At 36.4% G+C, this 26,017-nt stretch overlaps 1 protein-coding gene across 1 annotated transcript in view; it reads left to right on the forward strand.

Annotated features, from left to right (window-relative positions):
* The window catches only part of ism2a (isthmin 2a), a 46,193-nt gene extending 21,777 nt beyond the window's left edge, over window positions 1-24,416 (forward strand). The window contains exons 4-6 of the mRNA XM_087290312.1: window positions 7,756-7,893; window positions 12,077-12,145; window positions 16,514-24,416. Of these exons, the coding sequence (XP_087146438.1) occupies window positions 7,756-7,893; window positions 12,077-12,145; window positions 16,514-17,031 (725 nt within the window). The 3' untranslated portion in view covers window positions 17,032-24,416. The remainder of the gene's footprint in view (window positions 1-7,755; window positions 7,894-12,076; window positions 12,146-16,513) is intronic.
* The last annotated feature ends 1,601 nt before the right edge of the window (window positions 24,417-26,017 follow it).

Consider the following 26,017-nt stretch of genomic DNA (forward strand, 5'->3'; position numbering starts at 1 on the left):
ACTGTGTAATCGGAAGCTCTTTTTTTAGTTTTTGTTTTCCACCAGCCTCGTTATCAGAAGTATCAGTAATCATGTTGGGGCTTTCGTGTAACGCCGGGGCACGTATACCGCGCTGATTTCCTCAGCAATGCGGGCCACAGCCTCCTCTTTAAGTCTTGACATTATGATTTATGCTTTGCGGGTTGTAGTCAAGAACTGCTACATAAACATGTCATTTCTGTCGCCACTTCCAGAGACTTTCTGTTGATGCCTATCAGCGGTAAACAGCGAAAGCCGACCCAGTGCTTTGTGCCCTAATATGTTATCACAATATTAGCTGTGCTATGCATGTTATCTCCCCACTAGACTGCTTCTTTGTGGGTTAGGCAGATCATTACCTCAAAATGTTTACATACGGGGCCAACTGTAGTGCTGAAATACAATTTAAATGCGATTTTTATCCTTTAGAAACAGAACACAACCTATCATCAAGTGCTCTGAACCTTTTCAAAGTATACACTGAATAAAGTATCACACAGTGAAAGTATTGGATAAGAGCTTGCAGGAGCAAACTCAACACTGTGTCTGGTTCATGTTAGTGACAGCGGGCTCGAGCATCAGCTTAGTGTGTCCTCTTTGAAGTTGACACCAGTAATCGTGGCTATTTGAAACCTATGCCTCGACGCTCGCTAAGAGCAGCATGGGGGCTCTTCACTGGCTAAAAAACTAATATTTTTGTTCAATTAGACAGCAGATTGAAAGAAGGGCCAGGATGCTCGGGCTGACAAAGAAAGCATCCGCTGTGTTTTCATCCCAAACTGGCGCTTTGCTGTGATTCACACGGCCTGGACCTTTGAGTTCTCTCAGGAATTTGTGGCAGTTCTCAGGCCTTGGAGGGAAATTGTTTTTCTTTTTTGTTTTTTTACACCGAAGTTATATTTACTGCCTTTGTAATTTACAGCATTCAGTCACTATGTTTCATGTGTGAGGCCTTAAAAAAATTGGCAAACAATAATAAACTGTAGACATGTATAATATTTTACTTAAAACATTTATTTAAATTTTTTTCTGCCTCTAGTTGGCACCACTTAATAATGACTTATATTATGACAAAATAACCATATAGATTATCATTCACAAATTTAGGGTTAGTGGCTTTAATGTGTTTTTTTTTAAATGAATAGTTATATTTGGTAAACATGTATTCAAATTGATCAAGTCACAATGAACATTTAAAACTGCACCTAATAGGCTGATATTTAGAATTTTTTAATTCATTCATTCATTTTCCTTCAGCTTAGTCCCCTATTTATCAAGGGTTGCCACAGCAGAATGAACTGCCAACTATTTCTGCGTATTTTTTACGCAGCGGATGCCCTTCCATCTGCAACCCAGTGGAAAACACCCATACACTCTTGCATTCACACATGCACTCGTACACTACGGCAAATTTTGTTCATCCAATTTCCCTATAGCGCATATTTTTGGGCTGTAGGGGTAACTGGAGCACGCAAACATGCGTAGAACATGCAAACTTCACACAGAAATGCCAACTGATCCAGCTGGTACTCGAACCAGCGACATTCTTGCTATGAAGCAACAGTGCTAACCGCCGAGCCACCATGTTACCCTCTTTTATTCATCAAGAATCCTTAAATTTGAAAATATACATTAAGCAATGCAACGGTTGCCAGCATTGATGATAATAATAAGAAATGTTTCTGGAGGATCATATGATAATGAAGACTGAAGTAATATTACAAAAAAATCAGGTCTGCTATGTTTTAAACATATATAAATAAACCCATTCAAAATGATTTGCATCAGTTTAAAACATGCTACATACTAGGGCTGTGCAATTTGGGGAAAATAACTAATTGCGATTCATTTTTAATTTTTTTTTAACAGATATTGAGATTTCGATTTGGTTTCTGATTAAATTTTGTAGTCAAGCTTCAGCTCAATATTCTGTATCGTAGCTTCTTAATACTAAAATGCAGTGAGTGTTAGGGTTGTGGAGCACGTTCTTAAACATCTCTGATCTGCCATTGTGTTTACGTTCTCAACAGAGATTGTGATTGGCCGTGAAGGTCATCAGTTCACCGTACTCCCTGCTGTTTACTGAGTGTTACCACAGATACAGGACTACTAGAGCATTTCAAAGTCACGTCGATCAGCTGGTTTGTCTATAAGCTGACATACGAGCGATCCGATGTTGAATTGCAGCTTAAAACGCTCAGCTGTTAAAACGCCCATATCTGTGGTTACACGCAGTAAACAGCAGTGAGTTCGGTGAACTGATGACCTTCACGACCAATCACAATCTCTGTTGAGAACGTAAACACAATGGCAAATCAGTGCTGTTTAAGAACATGCTTAACATCGCTTAAATATTTGCTGGAAATGGACGTTTTTTTTATTTCAGTACCGATTGGTATCAAATTCCAGTATCGTGACAACCCTAATGAGTGTTAGTTAAAAAAGAAACTAAAATAATATTAACTAACTCCAACTTTTTATTCAAATATGTTTTTAAATATTCAGAATTTAAAACACTCCAGAGCAGTAGTGAGTTATGTTGTTCGTGATCTCCTGGTGCCTTTGTGATGTTTTTTCATACTGTGTAATAGCCGCAAACAACTCTAAAATTGTACTTTGCTGTTGCTTGCTACTAGATTAAGTGTTACTGGCAATACTTTTAGTTGACAGTTTCTGTTTTTCAAGTGCTAGTTGTGTTACTTCCTCATGCTGGGGCAATAGTTCTGCGACAGCTCTAACAAATTACCTGTTTTTTTTTCGATGTTTGAACTTTGAAACCAAAATATTCTCATATTACTGATGTGCTGTTTTTCTTTGATATTATTTGTCTGTCAATGCTTCTGAAGAGGCAGATGCCATCATCCCACTTGTCCATGCTTAGCTGTTTTTTTATTGTGGGCATTCTGCATAATACAATTGTGCAATTCTGACTGGGCAGAACAAAAGTGTGCTCACTCAATTGGCTAGTAATGGCCTGTTTCCACTGAGTGGTACGGTTCGGTTTGGTACGGGTGGTTAATAGCTGTTACCATTGTCAAAAGGTACCTAAAAGCGAACCATACCGTACCCTATTTTACCCTTTTGTTGTACCACTAACACAACAAAAGGGTACCAAAAGGCAGAGTAAGACGAACAACTGAACGCTTTTGGTTTACAGAGATACGTCACTTGCTCCTGCAACAAGCGAGAATGAAAATAAAGCGCCATTTTAAAAACACAGCAGAGACATTACACTGTAATAATAAATACATATAACATTGAGCCATGGTCGACCCGAGCTCAAATAAACCTTGTCATCGTCTTGATGAACAGCCTCAAAGCCAAGAAGTAGAGCAGAATCTACCCTGTGCCCCGTAGTTTTTACAAGTCTGTCTGAAGCGCGAGTAGTTTTGCTTCCTTGCCGGCGCTCGCCGCGCATCTATATTTTTAAATAGCAATCTTAGTGAGCTGATGATAATAACATGTGCATGATTATTGAAGCACTTCTCACATCCGATCCTTTCAGAAACAGACAAATGTGAGAGACACATTAAAAAACTAAGGAGAAGCCCGAAAACACGAAGGAGCAAATGATTCTTTCAGCAACCTAAAACATGAACAAACTGCCATGTTTACCTATTATCATCACCTTTTAGACTATTATTAACTTGGAATGACGGAATTACTGTCTAACAAGAGGTTACCTGTGCTGGTGAAGATTAAAGATATAGATGAGAGGTTTGCACTAACTGTGAGATATATGCTGCGTGGTGTTTTTAAACCCAAATAAGGACTAAATGTATGCTGTGTGTAGTTTTTCAGTCATTAGTAGCATACTGGAGACTGTAAGGGTCTGTATGTGTTCATATATGTTGGATTTATTTATTTTATATAATTGCAGATGTATCAGTAGGCTATTTCGTTATATTTTATTGATCTGCAGTTTTAATCAAATTATGTTTATAGGAAGGATAATAATGATCATGTATACACAAGTATTTATGTGTATAGTATCTGTTTTGTTAGAAGTGCTTCTCATACGAAATGTGAATGACCAGTACAGCTTTACTTTGACATTTCCTCAAGCTAGAATGACGTCGACAGAAACTTTCTGTCGTACACCATACCCACCAAAAAGGTACCATTGGAACCCTTCAGTGAAAATGCAAGCCTGATAATTGTGACCCGTACCGACATGTTCCACTCAGTGGTAACAGGCTATAAGACTTAATTAAATGATACATATATATTTCTTATCACAGCCTCCTGCGTTTAGCTTATTGCAACTAGCTCGCTTATTGCGATTTGATTTTGATTAATCGCACAGCCCTACTGCATACTGCTCTCTATTACTATGTACCATTAATTCAAAATGGTTAGATAGTAGCTGGTATTTCTAGCTGTTATACCCATCTTGGTATTTAGTCATTTCATTCTATTTCATACATTTTTATTATATTTTAAAACATTTATAGCCTATGCTATTAGGCATTTCAGCATAGTAAGCAGAAAAAAAATTGCTACACAAAACCTTCACACAAATAAGCCCTCATTAGGATTGTTTAACTTGTGAGCGCTGCAATAGCCTCAAAATTGGGAATTTACATTATCCTTTACCCAGCTTTATTTCACAAGGGCATTTTTCTCCTCCATCTGTCATTGGCTTTCGGGGTGATCCACCACTGAGGTTGTGTTCCACCATGTTCTGTCAGCATCATTAGAGAGAAAGTGCATTGGTGGTGTGTGGTCAAATCCAACACCCCGCCAAAAAAGAAGCAATTGCAGCATGCATACTGTGGTCATGTCAGCAGTAGAGCCTGTGAGGATGTGGCTACCAAAACCCAACCGGCTTCTTTCTGTCGCCCCACTGGATCCCCTTACTTTAAAATAGACCTAATGAGTGTACTTAGGAGTAGGAGTGCGTTGTGTACAAACAGGCCTGAATGGGAAACAGAGAAGGGCAAATGAGCCACATTATTAATGATGTGGTCTGAGCTGGAGGCGTACAGTAATGAAGCGCTTTTCTGCAATTATGGTGAGCCGCAGAATTACAGGCAGGCCATGTTCGGCAACAGCTTGATAGAATTTTGTTTTTTAAGTTTTAGGTCATTATTTCCTCTCCGCTGCCCTTATGAAAATTATTTACCACAGTTTTACTATAGTAACTTATTACTGCCTGTGGCATGTGAGGTCTCATTTGCTTGTGCTGCTAGAAAACACCAACTCTTACTGAAAATAAATTGTGTCTGTTCTTTCGTTGAAAATGTATTGTGACACATGAACATATAGATTTTAAATATACAGTTTTGTGGATTGCAGTCCAGTCAGATTTAACACTTTAAATAGCAACAAACTTACACTGGTTTCATCTAAATAGAAATGTAAGTGGCCCATTTTATCATCTGCCATTTTATTATTCTATGCATTTTAATATTGCATACTGGGGCTGCATATTATTGAAAAAATTACACATTGCAATTTTTTATTCTGCAATATATATTGCGATTTGAATATCTTTTCACTTGATAAGTTGAATAACTGTTTGGAAAGACATAAATACATAAATAAATAAATAATAAAGAAAAATATGCAAATTAAACAGCATTTTAAGACTTGAAATGTATTTAGTTTAAACTGAATAATCAAATGTAAAATAATACTGGATAATCTTTGTTTTTATAAACATCTCAATAAAATTAATTGTTATTAATTTATTTAAAGTTACAAACAGTACATGCTTTTAAAACCCACACAGTCACAGGCCTCAAAACACCTGCGGAATAATAAATTATAATCCAGACTCAACATTGCGTTTATTCGTGATGTGACTATTGCTAAGGATTACATTGTGATGTATATATTGTGCAGACCTATTGCATACTATCATTAAAATGATTGAATATTTTAAAAAATGTCCATTATATGGAGTAACAAACCTGCAAAAAATTTCAATCAATTAATCAATCAATCAATCAATCAATCAATCAATCAATCAATCAATCAATCAATCAATCAATCAATTGTTAAATAAATGTAACAATAGAAAAATAAATTAATCAGTGACTTAAATAAATGTTATAAAAAGTGTATTTTAATTAAACGTGAATAAATAAATAAATTAATTATATCTATTTTTTCTTTCATTTATTATTTTTCACATGTTCTTTTCATTTAGATATTTATTCTTTTTATTCTTCATTTATTTTTTGTTTATTTATATATATATATATATATATATATATATATATATATATATATATATATATATATATATATACTGTTTGTTTATTTAATTATGCATTTATTTAAATGTATTCGTTTATGTGTTCATTTATTACTGCATTTATTTATTTCCATATTCATTTCTTTTTTTAACTTTTCAGTGTATAGATGTAAATGAGGGAGGCGTTTCTTTATGTAGCTTTTTAGTACCCATTATGTTTGAAAGGCACATATCTTTATTTAAATGTAAATTTAGAAAACACCCAGTAAATACCAGTTAAACTATAATTAATCAATTAATTCTTTACGTTTATACGTTCTCCTCATCCACCATCAGTTTGCAGCATCTACCTGGATGACACGACGGCAGCCATATTGCGCAAGACCGTAACCACACACCAGCTGAGTGCCACAGGTTGAGTGCCCCTAGCTGGTCTCACCAACACCACTTCCGGCAGCAACCTTGCTTTCCCGTGTGGTTTAATAATTCATTTTATATGTAAATGGCACCTTAGTAGACACAGAAGGTTGCCTCACAATAGGCATCAACAGCCATGCTAAAACAAATAATAAAACATTACCAAACAAGCATTGACCAAACAAGCTTAAACACACATCGCGAATATAAAATAACATGATAAAAATTGTTAAACCATGTGAAAGTTGGCTAGAAAAAAGAACTCTTTTAACAACTGGGGATTTGTTTGTATGTTATAATTTTTTATATATTTCTGTTTTTGTTATTATTATTATTATTTTTTCTTTTTTTTACTGTAACCTCCAAAAGCGGGTAAGAAATCAGTGTTTTCTTTGCTGTGACAGCATGAGTGCACATCTTCATTATCAGAATGTGATTTCACAATTACCAATGGCACCTGGTAACCAGCAACAGCGGATCCAAAATGCATTAGTGAGGAAGCCGTGCACTTATTTTTCTCTCTCCATCTCTACTGCCATGGAGTGCATTGAAACTTTAATCTCTTTAGCATGGTGGTGGAAAGAGAGCATTGTTGGAAAGCGTCTAAGCTATTAGGCCTTGCCTTCCTGCTGAAGTGTTTGTATTGGCTCACTTCTCACAGCTGTACGCGGCTGACTTTGCCTTTGACATATTTATTACCACAAAAAAAGTAAGTCTGGCCTGCCAGGAGGGCCCACATTTTGTTCATTAGAGAGATTACATTTTGCAAAGAAATACACAATATTAATTTAGTTAATCATTTGCTTTCTTATGCAAACGGCAGAGAGATGCACTTACCATATTGGCTGTTTTGGGGATTTTATGTGTCCTTTGTCAATCCTGTTCAAATCCGAGTCTGCACCTGAATAGTACAATTTCAGATATGAGAAGCTATTCTAGATTTCTCTTTCAAAAGCTGGTAAAGAAATTCCTTTACCATTACTCCAACTCATTTGTGCTCTGACCTGCATTGCATAACATTCCCACATGCTGTGTGAGGAATTTGTTAGCCTCAATTTGTAGAACGGGCATCCTTTTTGTCTCAGGTTTCTTTTAATCATGTTTTTTTTTATCTGCAGAATATGAGGAGGAAGAATGGAGTGATTGGTCACCATGTAGTGCCACCTGTGGACAGGGGAATCAGAAGAGGATTCGCTCGTGTGGCTATGCCTGCACTGCTACAGAGTCACGGACATGTGATTTAGAGAGATGTCCTGGTAAGGCTGTCAGTACTGTCACTCATAAGATCGGTTTACTCCTGTTAATAAAGAGCCCCTATTTTGCATTATAAAAGGTCATATTTTGGTTTGGGGGTCTCTAACAACAGGCTGATATGCTTGCAAGGTTAAAAAACACTTTCATTGTCTTATAATATGCATTTATTTTTACCTAATTATGCCAACGAGTCTAATATGATTTGTTGAGCGATTCAGTTGTTCTCAAAGCTCTCCCCATGTGTAGCTAATCTGCGCTGATCAGACCCGTTGGATCTGTTGTGATTGGTCAACTGTATTCATCGTGAGAGCCAAACTCTAGAATGCAATAAAGCAATGCAGTTAAACACCAGCACATTACTCTACTCTTAAACCTAACCGCAATAATAACAATGACACACATTCAGTATTAATCCACACAGTGGCAAAAGCTGAACTATTTTGAAAATTGACTGCGCCGCTTGCATGTGTAGGAACAGCTGATGGTGGCCATAGCAAAGGCAAACAGCAGGGGGTGGTGAGTTCAGAAACACATTTAAATCAGTAAAGGAAGAAGCATGCGGCACGTTTTCAACATGATTTTGGACGCAATATGTGAATAGCCTGTAAAGATTTAACCTCAGAGATCTAATACAAGCACTTATGTATAATAGATTAGTGATTACAAGCCGTGCGGGGCGATTACAACTTATAACACACAATTAAACATATTTTGCAAACTATACAAAAGGAGGCAACAATTTTATTCACACTTACATGTTATGATCCAGACAAAAAAAAAAAAACTGGTCCATATGAGCTGTAACAGTTTTTGACAAAGTCCCTGTCAAAGTCTGACAAAGTCCCATACATAATAAACTCTATTGCTCCTTCCTTCAATAGCAAACGGCTGGCGAATTCTACGTTATTGTATCAATCATAAGAAAAATGACAGGAACAACCACAGCACATGGTTGGCTATACTGTGGTATTGTTGTGAAAAAGAACTTTAACCCTATGTTGCCCGCAGCCGAATCTCCATCTGTCAGTGATCGTCATCTTTGCGTCATGATCAGTCCCATGATCCATGATTCCCCTTGCTCTGCTAGTGTATGAATGGAAAGCGCGTTCACATTTTACCAGATCTGGAACTACAGATTTGATTTGATTTGATTTGATTTATTTTCTAACAAAAATATCATACATAAAATATCATTAACAAAAAAATTAATTTCAACATGGTCAAAAATGGAGTGGGATGAAGCACAAGCTTATTATTTTCCCATTACCACATTACTTATTTCTTCTTTTTACATGAGACATATTCATGTTCTCCCCGTGCTTGCATGGGTTTCCCCCGGGTTCCCCAGTTTCCCCCCACTGTCCAAAGACATGCGACTTAAGTAAATTGGCCAAACCAAATTGGCATAGCAATCCCTAATTTGTCATTAGCCATAAATAAGCAGGGGAGTTCTCGAGATGTACCTAAGCTCAAACTCCCCTCTTGCCCAGCAAATGGTAGGGAGCCCCAGGCTCGAGGATCTTATGAGCTCAGGGTGCTCTCCTGGGACAGCATGCCAAACAAGCTTTATAATCAATCATCAGCTAAGTGTGAACTCTTGAAATGGTCATTATAAGAAAGTGCACTGAAACAAGGTATTCGTACATTGTTGCATTGTAGCAAAACACGTATTGTAATAAAAGGATTTGTTCATTCCATAGTAATTCACTTGTGTGTCAGACTGAGTGTTCCTGATAAAGTAATTTAGAGAGCATGATGAAATAAGAGAGAAGGGTCTTGGTGAAATCTGGACTCAAGTGGTCCTAAGAAATGCATAATAATACTAAGTGTAAACTCTAATGTGTCTCAGCTGATTTGTGCTCCCATTATTAAAAACGTTTTAATACCATATGGAAGCAGCGCCATAATCTGGCCTTTTCAACCGCACAATGCACTTCATTACATAAATGCAGCAGTTTGCACCATGCGTACGTATCGATGCACTTCCCCAAAATGTGCTCACTACTGATCCTGATCTTAATTTCATCCGGCTTCTAATTATGCTGATAGTGATGGAAAAGTCGACTAATGCTTCTCATTCATCTCTGTCAAGCATGCAGAAGTCGAACAAACACCAGGGGCACCAGATTCATGTTAGAAAAGGAGCAGTCTGGCCTTCTGTGTGTGTACTGTATACACTATGAAACCACTCTTTGAGAGCAGCAGGCGTTTACTTGGCGTTAGCATGACAGCTCAATAAGGGCTTTCAGTTTAAAAGCCCCTGATACAGGGCGGCCCACAACCTGCCATGCAGGAAACGGGCATATGCACAAAATGTGTTCGCTCACACATTTAAACACGATCTGAGGCTCTGCAGTGCTGATTCTACATAAACGCCAGCTTCATTTGACACATTCTGAGCAGCTAAGAAAACAGACAGTTGATAAGAGGAGAAAGCATCCCTGAAAACGTCTTTCAAAATAAACTGGTCAATAAAACAATGAAAAAAATGTTTGACCAAAAATTATATTGCTGTTTTTTGGGTGATTTTATTGATAAAACTAATAAGTATTTTGCAGTGTGTGTGTGTGTGTGTGTGTGTTTTTGTGCTGGTTCCCAGGCTAGTTTCACATAAGTATACAAAAGTATATGATATAAATACTTTCTGAATGCACTGTATTAAGAAACTTGAACACCTGAAGCACAATGGCGCTGAATACCCCCTTCCACCAGCATGAACCAGGTGGCAGTTCAGGCATGTGATCAGCCGAGGACAAAAAAGGAAGACAAGACCCCCCCCCCTCCCCCTCCCCCTCCCCCTTAAAAATAGTGACCTAACAAATATTTAATAGCTTTATACTTTACACCTCAATGTCGGGACAGAGCACACACCACCGCTAGATGGCACCACTAACTCAGTTAGTTCTCTTGTGTTCACAGAATATAACTTTTCCTGTATTTAGTCGACTCTTTATTCCAATGTGATAAACTGCTCATGTCAATCGACAATTTAAACTGTAAAAATATTCAGTCCAGTTGAACTGAGTAACGTAATATACTTTAACATTCCACACTGAGAAAAATCATATATCACTGAGTTTATCACTTTCACTTTCCTTCGGCTTGGTCCCTGTGTTTTAATCATTTTAATTAATTCTAAAATATATTTGTACACATTTGTAATATCATCTAAACCTGTAACACTTTTAGATATTAAATTTGAGTTGCCTGACTATAGCACTGAATTAATGAAGACATAAGAACAGATGGCTTGCAGAGGATAATAACAAATGTGCCTATTGGCTTTATTTATAATGTACGTAGAGCGCACGTGGTCGTTACATGCAAATGTGAGCACTGAAAAACTGTGCACAGCCGCACAGGCATTCAAATCGATTTCATAATCTTGCATATTGTCAGCAGCTTCGTCACATTATAGGACTACACAATATCATCATGTTATATACACAGTAGCTTAGGTAGGTCTACAATTACATCCCTGAAAGATGTCCAGAATGAAGCAGGTCGTCTGCTTTGATGATGATGGAGACACCCCCATCATTAAACTGACTTGGCGCTCTGAGCCAAGACAAAGACCAGTCAGATCTCACGAATAACAGCGGATCTCGTCACACCCTTAATAAACATTAATTCAAATGATTTGTTCAAAACGGGTGAGTCATTCAGAAAAGAACAAGCCACTGTCTATATGAATAGATCATTGAATTATTCACTAGATTGGTTTGTTCAAAAACAAAGCATGTTATGCAGGAAAAAATACTTTTTTACAACTTTAATAACTTGAATTATGGGCCTGTTATGACTGCAGTATGTTAGGCTTCATCACACAGTGTTTCTTGTCACACACATTAACAATATTAATAAAGAGTTACAATATTATCATGGGAAATAAATATTGCATGCACACACTATTCTGTAATTAAATATTTATATCACTGTATAGCTTGGTTGTGAGATATTTTGTTGGAATAGTTTTGACAAATAGCAGCGGTTAACGAGCCAAACCTTTACTACCTTAATTTGGCCCAGTTTAAATGGGTTATTTTGGTAGGAAAACCAGCTTGACTTGTACTGTAGGTTGCTACTCGTTTTTCTACTAGTTGTTTCTAGTTGAGCTTATATTGTCTTTTAAATTGGAAATATCTTGCTGATTTTAAGCAAATTTTGTCTCTCTTACATTTACAGATGACATAATTCCTGTGACGGAACCAAGTCCTCATGAAATGGCAAACAACACGGAGCTTTTGGGAACAGGTTGGTTGATTTTGCTTCTCTGTGGTGTGGACATTTAGTACTTCAGTATTGTAGGTATACTATAGTAGTTTTATATGCAACAAATGAATAGCATATTGTTTTCAGTTTTATTGTATTATTGTTTTTGTTATTTTATCATTATTTTTTCAATGATTCAATTAATTATTTTCATTTATTTATTATTTATATATATTGATTTTATTTTTTCCAGTTATGTCATTTGAATGTGCGCATGTATACAGTGCATCCGGAAAGTATTCATAGCGCTTCCCCTTTTCCACATGTTATTTGTTACAGCCTTATTCCAAAATGGATTAAATGTATTTATTTTTTCAAAATTCTACACTCAATACCCCATAATGACAATGTAAAAAAGATTTTTTGGAAATTGTTGAAAATTTATAAATAAAATAAAATAAAATAAAAAAACTTGAAAAATCGCATATACATAAGTATTCACAGCCTTTGCTTAATACTTTGTTGATGCACTTTTGGCAGCAATTACAGCCTCAAGTATTTTTGAATATGATGCCACTAGCTTGGCACACCTGTCTTTGGGAATTTTTGCCCATTCCTGTTTGCAGTACCTCTCAAGCTCTGTCAGGTTGGATGGAAAGCGATGGTGTACATCCATTTTCAGATCTCTCCAAAGATGTTCAATTGGATTTAGGTCTGGGCTCTGGCTGAGCCACTCAAGGACACTCAAGGCCGAGTTGTTGTGAAGCCACGTCATTAATATTTTGGTGGTGTGCTATGGGTCACTGTCCTGCTGGAACACTGTCACCCCAGTCTGAGCTTAGATGCTTAGATGGCCGGCCAGCTCTATGAAAAGTCCTAGCGTTTCCAAACATCTTCCACTTTTGGATGTTGGAGGCCACTGTGCTCATTGGAACTTTCAGAGCAGCAGAAATTTTTCTGTAGCCTTCCCCAGCCTTGTACCTCAAGACAATCCTGTCTCAGAGGTCTACAGACAATTCCTTTGTCTTAATGCTTGGTTTGTGCTTTAACATGCACTGTCAACCCTGGGACCTTACAGTATATAGACAGGTGTATGCCTTTTCAAATCATGTCCAATCAACTGAATTTACCACAGGTGAACTCCAATTAAGCTGCTGAAACATCCCAAGAATGATCAGTGGAAACAAAATGTACCTGAGCTCAATTTAGAGCTTCACGGCACAGGCTGTGGATACTTTGTGATTTTTCTGCTTTTTAATTTTTAATAAATTTGCAACGATTTAAAAATATATATTTTTTACAGTGTCATTATGGGGCATTGTGTGAAGAGTTTTGAGGAAATAAATTAAATTAATCCATTTTGAAATAAGGCTGTAATATAAAAAATATGTGGAAAAAGTGAAGCGCTATGAATACTTTCCGGATGCACTGTATATACACATATAAAAATGGGGGTGGATTAGTGTGCTGTTTTGTAGGCTGCATTTTTAATGTATTCATTGTTTCGTAGTTTATACAAATATTTGGAAACAAAAATGAGTAGCATATTGATTTATCTAGTTATTTACAAGGTACATGTACAAAAAGCCATTATTAAGATGTTTTGTTGATGCAGCCATTGTCATGTAGGCACTACTGGATCTCTTAATGGAGTCTAAGTTAATTGCCTTTCAAGCTTCTAATGCACTTTTTTGTTAGTTGAAATGTTTATTGATTTGCCTTAGCTTTCATTTATCTAAATGTCTACTTCTAAAGGCTTTTAATCAGCATGGTTGTAGAAACTGCTCCTCTGAGACCTGAGGAACTCTGTGGGAGTTCTGTTAGACTGTAAAAGATCTGACATTCAGATTTTTCACAAATGCTCCACAGAGAGTCTTCTTGAGACCACAAAATAAAGAGTCCTTTTCCAAAACCCCCACTATTTGCTTTGGAGTTTTTAGTTTTTTTTTTTTTGGTCTCTCACTTTTGGCATTGAACTGTGAATGTAATAGCTCTTTTCGTTTAACCATAATAATAATGAAAGTAGTTTAAAAACATAACAGGATAAAGTGTTTTTTTTTTATATCTCCTCACAATGGAACATAAATGTTAATAACAACCGTGCTTTAGCCTGACCGCTGCTGCCTTCACATATTTTTAATGTTTTGGCAGGAAAAAGAGACAACCCCCTATTGCGTGTTAAACCACAGATCTCAATATGGCCAATTTTATGACACTTTTTTATGACATAATCATCTATCAATAAAGATGAGATATTCTTACTGGAAAACTATAAAAAAAATTATCATTATTTGTATAGTTTTATATGTAATGATTATTTATATTAATAAATAAATAAATATACATAATGATATATTTGAGAGCAGTTTTTCTGAATTTATGTTTTAAATAAAAAAAAAATTCTGCAAACTACTAATGATATTTAATCAAAATTTAAGATAAAAAGATGACTGAACACAATAGCAGTATTTTAAATGAACTAAAGAGTCAAGAAAGCAAGATTTGATGGAATAACCCTGACATGACAATGAAAACATCTGCTACTCTGATCAATTTCCATTGAATTTTATTTGAATTTAAAATTAGATAGGGTTGTTATAAAATCATTATAAAACACAAATCTGATTAATTAAGTACATCCAGAGAGATACATTTTCTAGTACCCTCTACTATATTAAGTGATATAATTTAATAAACCTGTGTATAATAATATTACAAATACAGTGGTCCCTTGTTATTCCTGGGAGTTACGTTCTAAAAATAGTCCGCTTTATTTATTTATTGATTTTTTTATGTTTTAAGGCTGTAAAACCCCTCACTACACACTTTATACACTTTTCTCAGACAGGCATTAACATTTTCACACTTTTCTCTCTTGTTTAAACACTCTCAAAGTTTAAACCTTCGTAGAAAAATAAGTCCAGTATTATAGAAAGAAGCAAAGATTAAAATCATTTGATCTTCATTTACTTATTCTGTAATGGCGCTCTATAGCTTTTACCTTCCTTTATAACAGGGGTCATCAATCTCGGTCCTGGAGGGACAGTGTCCCTGCAGGGTTTAGCTCCAACTTGCCTCAACACACCTGCCTAGATGTTTCAAGTATACCTAGTAAGACCTTGATTAGCTTGTTCAGGTGTGTTTGATTAGGGTTGGAGCTAAAATCTGCAGGACACCGGCCCTCCAGGAACAAGTTTGGTGACCTCTGCTTTAGAATGTCCATAAATCCAACTTTTTGTGGGATGGTTAGCATCTTCCACTGCCTTTTGGGTGCTATCGCAGGCGCCTTTGACAGTGTAGAATTTTTTGTTGACATTGTGGGGAGAAAACTTGCAATCAAGAGAGAAAACAGCACTTCAGAGGCACACTGTTAGCGATAGAAGATTTAGGTCAAATTGGAAAGCTTAAAGCATTCTGTACTGTATTCACCTTATTCTCCGCCGACGAGCGGGCGCTGCCATTTGAATCTTTTTGGCTTGAGACTTCCGGTCTCATTCACTTCCATTCATTTTTTGACGTTAAAAACTGCTCATTACGCTGCTTGATGTTGCAATTTGATATTTTCTTATTGTAATATTCTACTTGGTCTGTAGAGTCATGCAAACATTTGTTTGTCGAGCAAGTAGTTTGACCGTTTTCTCCCGTTTATTATTCCTAGTCATTTCTCCCATAGGCGACTGAATAGGAAGTTCTAAGACAATCGCGAAAACAGGCGCACTTCCGCATTTTAGAATAAGGTCAATAGGAGACATGGCACAGAGGAGACTGATTGACAATAGTCTACAGGCAGTTAGGACGCAGAACACTGCACTAATCAGGATGCAGAACACTATGCGCTGTAGAAAAAAGCATGTAAAAAAATCTGCAAAACTGTGAGGTGAACCATGTTACAGTATAGCGAGAGACCACTGTATATATACTGTATATAACCAGAATATAAGGATTGTCGTTAAAAATATATATACTGAGTATATTTACTAACATGAACGAACAATGAACAATACATTTATTACTGTATTTATTTATCCTTGTTTACATAAAGTTGTTAATTGTTAGTTTATGTTAACTATTAACTTCCATTAAGTTTGAATTTGCATTTTAATAATGCAGTAGTTAATATTGGTGGTTCATACCGCTGTGGCGACCCCTGATTAATAAAGGGAATAAGGCGAAAAGAAAATGAATGAATGAAATAGTTAATGTTGAATTTTGATTAATAAATCATTACTAGTTTGTGTTATATATATTTGGTGTTATATATTTGAACTAACATTAACCGATGAAACCTTATTTCAAAGTGTGATCATGTATTCTATGTTTAGGATTTCTTAATTATTATGTCACACAAAATTTGTTTTGCCATCTGTAAATAAAGTAAACTATTACTAAACTGATCTCAATCCCCCATAGATGTTGACAGCTGTGAGAAGTGGCTGAACTGCAAGAACGACTTCCTCCAGAAATACCTACACAAAGTCCTGACTGAGTTACCCAATTGCCCATGTGTCTACCCATCCGAGGTGGTCTACAGTGCTGTCAACGTTTTTGACAGGAAGCTGCAGAAGACCTATCGATGGCGAGATGCCAGCGGCCCCAAAGAGAGACTGGACATCTACAAGCCCTCCGCCAGGTTCTGCATTCGCTCCATGCTCTCCTTCGACAGCACTACTCTGGCGGCACAACATTGCTGCTACGATGATCACATGAAGCTCATCACACGAGGAAAAGGTGCCGGGGCCCCAAACCTCATCAGTACAGAGTTCTCCCCGGAGCTTCATTACAAAGTGGACGTGCTCCCATGGATCCTGTGTAAAGGAGACTGGAGCCGCTTTCATTCGGTTCGGCCTCCCAATAACGGTTTACAGTGTGTTGACAACCCACAGGAAAACGTCTATATGAATGAGCTAGAAGAGGCCAGAGAGTATTGAATTCAAGAAAACCTACCAGAGTGGATCTCTTAAAGGCAATTGAAGCCTGATTTCTGATTGGGTGACTGTTTCACAGATGTTCTCTCGAATTTAATTGATTTTAAATGCAACTTTGGAGAGATCCGTCTGGAAACTGTAGTTAAGATACTGTCATGAGCGGTTTCGTACAGCTCCACTGATTGAACATGTTGGCCCGAAGCCCAGATAAAAGAGCAAGTAAACTTAGACAACCCAATAGCAGCTTTTTAAATCAACTGAAGAGTCAAGAAAGCAAGATTTAATGGAATAACACTGAATTTCAGTCTTTACAAAATGACATTTGATCAATTGTCATTGAATTTTATTTTACCCACAGGAAGACAACAACATGAACGAGCTATAAGTGGCCAGAATGTACTGAGTTTTACATCAAAAACCTTCCAGAGTGAACATCTTGAAGGCAATTAAAGCCTTGTACAGTACTTTCTGATTGGGTTCTCGAATTTAATCAATATTAAATGGAACTTCGTCTGGAGATTTGTCTGGAAACTAGTTAAGATACTGTCTTGAGCTGTTTCATACAGCTCAACTCATAAAACATGTTGGCCCAAAGCCCAGATTGGAAGATCACGATGCTAATTTAAATAGAGCAAGTAAATTTATACAACGCAATAGCAGTTTTTTAAATCAAGTGAAAGTCGAGAAAGCCAGATTTGATGGAATAATGCAGATTCTCAGTCTTTATAAAATGACATTTGATCAATGGCCATTGAATTTTATTTTAACTGCAGGAAGGCGTCTATATGAACTTGCTAGAAAAGAGCCTGAGAGTACTGAATTTAAGAAAACCTATCAGAGTGGACGTCTTGAAGGCAATTGAAGCCTCGTACAGTACTTTCTGATAGGGTAACTGTTTCACAGATGTTCTCTCAAATTTAATTGATATTAAATGGAACTTTGGAGAGATTCGTCTGGAAACTGTAGTTAAGATACTGTCATGAGCTGTTTCGTACAGCACAACTGATTGAACATGTTGGCCCGAAGCCCAGACTGGATGATCACGATGCTAATTTCTTTTCTGTCTTCTGTGACGTTAGGTACGTGCTCCACACCGAGTTCAGCGACAGTTCTTCAATGGCATTCTCTGGAACAAGATCACTCTATTTTCATTGGATCAGTGCTTATTTTCCTTCAGGGTCCTCCAATATGCCATTAAAGGAATTCCAGCAAAGCTGCTAGAATTGCGAGATGCTCAAAAATGCGACAGAATGCTGATTTTTGTTGTCTTTGAACCTGAAGCTCCAACCTGGCCTCGCTCCAATCCATGTGAGGTCAGTCCAAACAAATCAAACACAAGCCCCACCACTCGCAAAGCAATTCAACACATTTCTGAGAACAGCTCTTCTTGGGGATTGTTACTCAAAATATGCAAAAACCGTGGATAAGATATTTATGGAATAACGTTTGACCTTTGACCTAGGTTTTTAAGGGGGAATCTGATTTTTTTTAACATGACATCCCTCAGCAATGGGAATCTTGTTTTTTGGAAATCTCAAGTATAATTGGATCCCATTCTGTTTTCTTTTTCGCCTTTCAACACAACCCAGCTTTGTATTGCATGCAATATGAGACAGCAGTACAGGGGGCTGTCGGAGCTCCGTTGATGGATTGAAGTCTTCCTCCAAAGGTGAGATCGAGGTGAAACTTGACACAAACAGTCTCTTTAAATACAATGGCTCTTTCAGTGGCTCCGTTCATCCTAGAGTCCCAATCAAAGCCTGGAGGTTTACATGGGATGTAGTTTGAAGAGCCTAAGCCGCCCTTTTCAGCACAAGTGTTATCAAGATGTCTTTGCAAGATGTTGACATAGAATGCTGGAGATTTGATTCCCAAATTCCTGCTGACAGACAACTGTTTTATGTAGCAATAAACATCCACCTTTGATAACTGGATGGTTTGGTTAGTGTGATTTCACCAAGTGAGACATTTTCCTGGATTAAAATCTATGTTGATCCTGTAACAATATTACAATCAGCCAATCAGAATTAAGAGATATGTTTAACGTTTATGCTAAGTTTTGTGCTGGTTAGGGTTATGTACCTCTATATGATTGTTATCCAACTATTTTTCCCCTCTGATTTTGGGATTAATTTTCAGTTATGGTTGGGTTTAGTGGTAGGGAATAGGTATGAATTATATTTTCAGACACACATGACATTACAGGGTCAACATATATGTTAATCCATGATCACATCATACTTGGCAAAATCACACCCACCTTTCAGCTCAGTATCAAAACTGCTTTTAGACTTTTATTACTACATAAATGAATAAGAATGCTTATTGAGTGTTGTAACCAAAGGGCTCATGCTTAACATCCCAGGTTGTTTTAGCTAAGGATTGGATTTAGCAAAATTCAGCTATGGAAAAGGAAAAAAACAAATATGAGACCACTTGAAAATTCTCAGTTTCTCTAAATTCACTCTAGATTAAAAAATTTAACTTGAGTAAAATGTTAATGTTTATTTTATTCTATAAATATTTGCAACCCAGGCTCATTCTGAAAACGTATAGCTATATACATTTCTGGAGAGTGCCAAAAATATCCCAGGAGCTACGTTTTTTTTTTTTTTTTTTTTGCAGTTTTTGTTTTCGCAATTTCTCCAGCAAGTCCCATTCATGCCTGCTGTTCTCAAGTAAATCCACCAGAGGCCGCTGTCGACTGACTTACTGATTGACAGACCGATCAACTGACCCACCCACCCACTTCCCTAAACCCAACTGGTAGTTTTCAAAAGCAATCCAGAACAAGTAAAAGCCCTCGTCTGATTTTACCTCTTTTTCAGATTTGACCACATTCTCACCTTGTTATTTACTTGTTTATTTAGATTTTTTGCTTTTGTTTTTGTCTTACCCGCTTTCTGGAATGGTTCTTTGCCGGACGCAAACCGCGTTGTTGCGGTCAATTCCTTTCTGCGTCTTAAGTCCTCCGACGTACATGGCGAGCTACATAACAAACTGGTAACAGCGGCAAGGCTGCCCATACGGAGGTAATCGGTCAGCTGCTAAGCGCAAAAAGGAATGGCATCATACCACCCCGTAGCGTTGGTTTTAAAGGCAAAATTCAGCCATACACACTTCTGGCTACGTAATTCACGATCTCCAGAAATGTATGAAGGGGGACATGCCTATGTTGCATATTTGATAATGTTTCTTCCAAATTTCAAATAAAATATTGTCATTTATAGCTTTTCTAATTCGAGAAAATGACTTAAGATATTTAACTTTTCATTTGTTGTGATTAAAAATCAGGTTTATTTCTTCAAATATTGATTTCTAAACTTTTGCTAAGTTAAAAAAATTGGTTTTGTGTTGACTAGAAGTTTGTATAAATGTCTGAAAACATGATATTCTTATTTGTTAGGCTTTTTTTGTCAAAAATTATCTAAATAAAATGTTTATTTCAAATTTTGAAAAAATGCCATCAGCAGTATACAGAATACAACAAAATTGATGTTTTACTCAAACAAATAAATGTAAATCATAAATCACCCAGAAGCTCACAAACGAATCACAGTTCATACTTGGTTCATCTCAAGATCAACATTCCAGAAGAGTTTAGATCTGACTCTAAATAAACTTTTAAACTGAGAAAGATTATCTTCTGAAAAAGATAATGAAGGCATTTTCCTGTGCTTGAAAAATACAGACAGGTTATAAAAAAAAGTAAACCGTGCAAGAAAAGATCTCCAAGTGTAGAACTGAGCCAAGTGCACATTAGAATCGCTTATGATCCCTGTCAGAAATGAGCGAAACCGTGAAGATATTTTCATTGAGATACACAATAAATGCCAGCCGTGAAAAGATGGTTCAGTCCAGCTGTGAACATTTAGATATACCGCTCATAGTGATATGGTGTATTTGCCTTAGAAATCACAGACATGAATTTTATGATTGTTGTGGTATGTTGCATAGGTTTTGTCCAACTTTGACCTTTACCTACATTCATGGAAAAATATCCTCATTAATATATTTCAATGGAGGCAGTAAAATGTTAACTTTTTTCTCTTTTCCCAGAAATTTCATTGACATTACTGATTAATAACAAAGACTTGTTTTAGTATGATTGCTAACACTGTTATGGCCTCAAAGCAAGTTGAACCATCTCTCATGAACTGTAAATCATTACTATTTTGATGTTTGCATCACAACCAGACCACAAAACCAAAAACTGTTTATTAAGTTTCTGTATTTTGTGATTCACAAGTGTTTTTTGTTTATTTCTGGTTGTGAATTGCAAGAAGGATGTTGAGGATTCAACCCTACAGTTTAACAAAGTGACTTTTACTGACATTTTTGTAGTTTAAAATAATATAACGCATAATTAATAATAAATAGAGAAATAGGTCTGTTAAAGGCTGTCGGCAGCTAGCTCTCTGCAACTCTCACATGGTTGCCCACTGAAGCTAAGCAGGGATGCACCTGGTCAGTACCTGGATGAGAGACCACATGGGAAAGCTAGGTTGCTGCCAAAAATGGTGTTAGTGAGGCCAGCAGGGGGCGCTCAACTTGCAGTTTTGTGTGAGTCCTAACGCCCAAGTATAGTGCTCAGTGAGTGCTGTCTTTCGGATGAGATGTCCTGACTCTCTGTGGTCATTAAAAATCTTAGGATTTCCTTCATAAAAGAGAGAGTTTAACCCCGGCATCCTGGTCAAATTTGCCAACTGGCCTCTGTCCATAATGTGCAAATGTTAAAAAAAGAAAGTCTTCAAGGTTAAAATTTGTTGGAAGAAAGATCAAGATCTCATAATGCAATTCAAAACCATAAATAAATGGGGAAAATTAAAAACATGAATCACAAAATATATATTTTTTACAGTGCAGCTTCATTTGTTTGGCTTTTGTGATGTAGATCTGCTACTTTGTGATAAATCCCATGTCAATAGTAATAACAGTGATCAAAGACATTTGGAAACAAGCTAAAATGGCTAGTTCAACTACAAAACTTTTTTTGTTAATTTACTCACCCTCAGGCTATCAAAAATGTGGAAAAAAGTTGAAAATATTGTTTAGTTTCTTCCATAAACAAGTCATTTCACTTCATAAGACATCTGTTTCAGCTCGAGTTTTATTGCCCTGTATTAATGCGCATTTTAAAGTATATAAGATTTAAAGTGAAAAAAATGAAAAAATCCCTAATTTGCAAAAAACTTGTAAAACTTGCTTTTAGACTAAGGGTTAATGCGAATAATTGGAGATGTAAACGCATTTACAGAATCGAGAAGGAGAATCTTTGTAATGGCGAGTTGTATTTTTCCATGTTTCATGTCTTCCATGTGTAGATAGCTATGTGTGTTTAAGAAGCTTAAAATATTGCATTCCGTGCATATTCTATCTTAGCGTTAAAGCCAATCAAATAAATGAATGGCTTATTCGTACGCTGTGACAGAAATTTTCTAGAATGCATCGCATTGAACATTACACCCACGAGACTAATCAGCTGTCTCTATTATGCTCGCTTTATTTATTGTATTTATTTATTAAGTTACTAGGTGATATATTTCAAGATTATTTACAGCTTAAAGTGACATTTAAAAGCTTAACTTGGTTAATTAGGTTAATAAGGTAGGTTAGGGTAATTAGGCAAGTTATTGTATAAAGATGGTTTGTTTTGTAGACTATCGAAAAAAATATATAGCTTAAAGGGGCTAATATTTTTTTTACCTTAAAATGGTTTTTTTTTTTAATGTAAAACTGCTTTAATTCTTGATGAAATAAAACAAATTAGACTTTCTCTAGAAGAAAAAAATTATCAGAAATACTGTGAAAATTTCCTTGCTCTGTTAAACATCATTTGGGAAATATTTAAAAAGTCAAAAAAAAAAAAAGATTCAAAGGGGGGCTAATAATTCTGACTTCAACTGTATATCAAAGACAATAGAATATACAAGACGTGTCGCTTGTATAGTTTTGAATGAAGGAAAGGTGTAACGGTCAATGTGGCAAATGCAGCTCAGCCTTCTAGTTCAAGAGCGAATCAGCAATCGCTATATACTGATGAATATCTATAGTCTCTATTCACCTTATTTTCCGCTGATGAGCGGGCGCTGTCATTTGAATCTTTTTCCAGTCTCATTACTTCCATTCATTTTTTGACGTTAAAAACTGCTCATTACGCTGCTTGATGTTGCAATTTGATATTTTCGTATTATATTATTCTGCTTGGTCTGTATAGTCATGCAAACATTTGTTTGTAGCGCATGTAGTTTGACCGTTTTCTGCCGTTTATTATTCCTAGTCATTTCTCCCGTAGGCGACTGAATCGGAAGTTCTAAGACAATCGCGAAAACAGGCGCACTTCCGCATTTTAGAATAAGGTCAATAGTCTAAAGAGGCTCAGACCAAATCTGAATTTCTAAAGATTTTGTGTGACTCAAACGTTTAGAAATAAAACTAAAGGGATAGTTGTTGTTGAATTTTATTGGTGTTTCCTAATAGGAAATTTAATCGTAAGCTTGGAAAGCAGTTTTGGAGAATTTGTTGTGTCCCAATTCAAACCGAATGCATGAGAAGTGTTTCAAAGATGACCGTCGAGTGAAATTACTTGTCCTAATGGGAGTCTGACTATATTTTAGATAGCCTGAGGGTGAGTAAATTACCTGCAAATTTCCATTTCAGATGCTTTGGATGTCAAATGTATTTTATCTCAACTTGTGTAACACAATCAGGTTTGCAGCAGGGTTTATCTGTTTAGATGAGCGAACACAATTTGGAGAAATGTTCCAACTGGTAATTTTTTTCCAATGATCCTTGGTTGATTGTAATATTACAGCTAAATAAACTGACAAATAGGGGCATTTCCAATGACTAAAATGGAAATATCAATACCTTTTTTAATTCACTATACTGCCTAATGAAGTTTACATACAAAATATTTTCTAGGTACATTTAAAGTAAGATTTCACCTTTCAGAACTTCAAAAAGAAAGGCACTTTATTTAAATATTGATATGCATACTATATGTGTATATATAATCGTATATTGAATTATACTTGTACAATTAACTGATTTTAAAAAATTTTATTGTAAAGGGATGAATGCTGCATTGTTTAAGGATGTGTTTAATAATGTAAAATGTTGCCATGTCATTTTAACTTCAGATTTATCATTGTACAGTATTTATTGCCTTTGATTTTGTAACTCGTTGCTATGAAGTGGATAATCAAATAATTCTATGCACTATATGAATCCCAGTTATTTGTCTTATAGGGGATTTCTGGTAGTCTGTGAAATGCAAAGTGCCATACCACACACACCGTTCTACTTCAATAATGCTTTTAATGTCATCTTTCTTTGTATTAAACCCTCTGTGAGCAGATATAATAAATTAAAATTTGATACTTTCATGTGTGCTTGAATTACAGATGCATGTTTATTTCATTTGTGTATGAATGTGTTTAAACTAGAGTCAGGTACAACCTCTCAACTGCTCCCAAATCGATGTGAACTTTTTTAGGATTTTAATAAAATGTGGTTAAAGTTTTTAAATACTTCATACCAAATGATTTTGTTCCATCCACGCCCTTCTCAAAGCCCAAAAAACGGTCGTATTTGTATTAATAACCTCGAAAATGAAGTGTAAAATGGTTGCACGTCTCATAAATGTTTTTAAATAGCACAAAAACATGAAGTGCCTACAGCTGTCACAGTAAACGGACACCAGCACCAGTGGTTTTTAATTCGAGCATGATGGAGTTTACATGCCCTCGCAGATACAGTTGCCTTGAACACATGTGCTCCTTTTCTCAATTACCAATTAAGAAGGGGAACATTTTGTTTTTGGACGAAAAGAAGCATTAGTTTTAAGTCTTGCTAATGCTAAATGAATTAGACAACTGGCTTGGTAGAATGTCTTTATTAAAACTCTACTTATTGTTACATATTGGGTAACAAAGCTGAGCAAAGATTGGAGCCCTGAAGGGTTTCTGCAGTGCTTATCACTGAATAGCGATCTGGCTATGTAACTGCCATCTGCTGCGCTAATAATCTAATTGCCTTCACATTAAGCATCGCTTGAATGCCTCAGCCAGGACACAACCTGAACCGAGTCCAAGTCAGGTGCTGCAATGGAGGTCAGTAACCTTTTCCTCCTCCCCCTTCTGTTCTCTGGGAAGCCCACTTAGTGGATTTCCTCAGCAGTTTTGGCAGATGCATTTTTCACTGGTATTAGTGCCTGATGATCTTTTTTCTTCTGTCATTAATGGTTGTCATTAAAACCCAAAATGAGTTTTTGTTTTTTCAGAACAGTACATACTGTATATGCGCACCACCTATTTATTTCCAGATTGCAAATAATCTTTGAATTGTTTTTACACTAGTTAATTTCTCAACATTATTCCATTGTCAAATTCCTCACCCGTTTCTTGTCACAAACCTCTTTTATTTTCTTTCCTCTGTTGAACACAAAAAGAAGATATTCTTTAAAGTCTTGAAAACTAGTAACTTTTGTTTTTCCTACTATGGATTCACCAATCAAATGATTCCTTATTGACCATAAATAATCAGAGTTTCTTACCTCATTTATATTCGATTTAAAGAATCCCCTCTTCTACCCATATACCTCCTTCCTTTTTCCTTGACAGAGCAGGACGGTGGCCCAGTGGTTAGCACTGTTGCCTCTCAGCAAGAATGTTGCTGATTCAAGTCCTTACCAGATTAGTCGACATTTCTGTTTGGAGTTTACAAGTTCTTTCCGTGCTTATTTGGGTTTCCCCCAGGTTCCATGCACAGTCCAAAGAAACAATGTTTCAAGAGTTCACACTTAGCTGGTGATTGAATATAAGCAAGTTTGACATGCTGTCCCGGGAGAGAGCCCTGAGCTCAAAAGGTCCTTGAGCCCTGGGCTCCCTTCCGTTTGCAGGGCGAGAGGGGAGCTTTAGGCTCAGGTAGATCTCGACAACTCCCCCTTTTTGATAAGAGCTGATGACAAAATTAATGCTATGAATAG

The sequence above is a fragment of the Danio rerio genome, chromosome 17 (assembly GCF_052040795.2).
Source record: "Danio rerio strain M-AB ecotype USA chromosome 17, GRCz13ab, whole genome shotgun sequence".
In the NCBI taxonomy this organism is placed as follows: domain Eukaryota; kingdom Metazoa; phylum Chordata; class Actinopteri; order Cypriniformes; family Danionidae; genus Danio; species Danio rerio.